Source organism: Priapulus caudatus, unplaced genomic scaffold, assembly GCF_000485595.1.
Source record: "Priapulus caudatus unplaced genomic scaffold, Priapulus_caudatus-5.0.1 Scaffold947, whole genome shotgun sequence".
NCBI classification, from domain to species: Eukaryota; Metazoa; Priapulida; class Priapulimorpha; order Priapulimorphida; family Priapulidae; genus Priapulus; species Priapulus caudatus.
The window spans coordinates 34,063-35,630 of record NW_014578008.1 but is presented as its reverse complement, the minus strand read 5'-3'; the positions used below and the strand labels follow the sequence as shown (position 1 = coordinate 35,630).

At 48.2% G+C, this 1,568-nt stretch overlaps 1 protein-coding gene across 1 annotated transcript in view; it reads left to right on the top strand.

Moving 5' to 3' along the window:
* Positions 1 to 1,411, top strand: part of LOC106814574 (WD repeat-containing protein 59-like) — a 5,362-nt gene extending 3,951 nt beyond the window's left edge. Inside the window, exons 11-13 of the mRNA XM_014818914.1 lie at positions 288 to 367; positions 886 to 1,113; positions 1,406 to 1,411. Coding sequence (XP_014674400.1) covers positions 288 to 367; positions 886 to 1,113; positions 1,406 to 1,411 — 314 coding nt within the window. The remainder of the gene's footprint in view (positions 1 to 287; positions 368 to 885; positions 1,114 to 1,405) is intronic.
* The last annotated feature ends 157 nt before the right edge of the window (positions 1,412 to 1,568 follow it).

The window sequence follows — 1,568 nt, the reverse complement described above, 5'->3', positions numbered from 1 at the left end:
AGGGTGAAGGAGGGAGGGAGGGAGTGAGGGAGGACAGAAGGGGAAGGAGTGAGGGAGGGAAGAAGGGGAAGGAGTGAGGGAGGGAGTGAGGGAGGACAGAAGGGGAAGGAGTGAGGGAGGACAGAAGGGGAAGGAGTGAGGGAGGGAGTGAGGGAGGACAGAAGGGGAAGGAGTGAGGGAGGACAGAAGAGGATTGCGGCTGAAACGGGGAGGAAACTGATGCGAGGCAGTTGTGTCGAAACTCGATGGATTCGATGGCTTATATCGATCTATTGCCTGTTTCACAGATTCAAAGGATTTTCATCTGGTCACCTGGTCGAAGGATCAAAGCCTCAGGATCTGGAACATAGATTCACACCTGCAAAAGGTAGCATTAACTTTTTCACCCCTTAATTTCACCACATTTTAATGCATGTCCGTCTTGTGACTGCCAATGTGGATACCTCAACATCAAGGAGTAAGAGGGAGGCCCCACATTTAAGTGACAATGTGGACATCTCAACATCAAGTAGTAAGAGGGAGGCCCCACCTTTAAATGACAATGTGGACATCTCAATATCAAGTAGTAAGAGGGAGGCCCCACCTTTAAGTGACAATGTGGACATCTCAACATCAAGTAGTAAGAGGGAGGCTCCCACCTTTAAGTGACAATGTGGACATCTCAACATCAAGTAGTAAGAGGGAGGCCCCCACCTTTAAGTGACAATGTGGACATCTCAACATCAAGTAGTAAGAGGGAGGCCCCCACCTTTAAGTGACAATGTGGACATCTCAACATCAAGAGATAACAAGATGCCCCACCTTTAAATTAAAATGTTGATACCTCACCTTTAAGTGATACCTCATGATAAGAGACCACGTCGTTAATAATTTTCTTGTGTGCAGACGTGTCGTCACGACCTGCTTAACGACTCCGGTAACGAGGCAGACGTCGACTCGGCCGTCGAGGCGATGTCGAACACATCGCGAGACGCCCCCCGCGAGCAGCCGCCCCCCGTTGCCACGGCGACGCGCGCGGCCGCCGCCGTTGCCACGGTGACGTCGCCGGGACAGACGCTGCAGCAGGAGTTCTCTCTCGTTAACATGCAGATTGACAACATCAGCATCGACAGCGTGAGTGTCACCACCACTAACGACAAGGATGATGATGATGATGATAACCATGAATTACTATATATATATATAGTAGAATAAAAAAATAGTGGTGTAATTTGCTGTTTCATTGACGTAGATATTTACAATGAAAAGCAAGATTAAATTAACTTGTGTTTGTTTAAGTATTAGTTTACTTATACCTTTAAGTAATGAGTTTAAGCATGAGCAAAAGCAAGAGCAAAGCATGAGCAAAGCATGAATTTTAATTAACTTAATTTTAGACCATCTGGTTATGCGTGCATGCATGTAGCACTAAGCCACGTTATATATAGATGGATGCTATCATGCTAGCACGGGCTCGTGCACGGTGACGGTGCGTGCGTGCGTGCGTGCGTGCGTGCGTGCCGTGCACGAGCCCGTGCTGGCATCCATCTATAGGTGTGACGAAGAGCAGTGTTATTGACGGTGCGTGC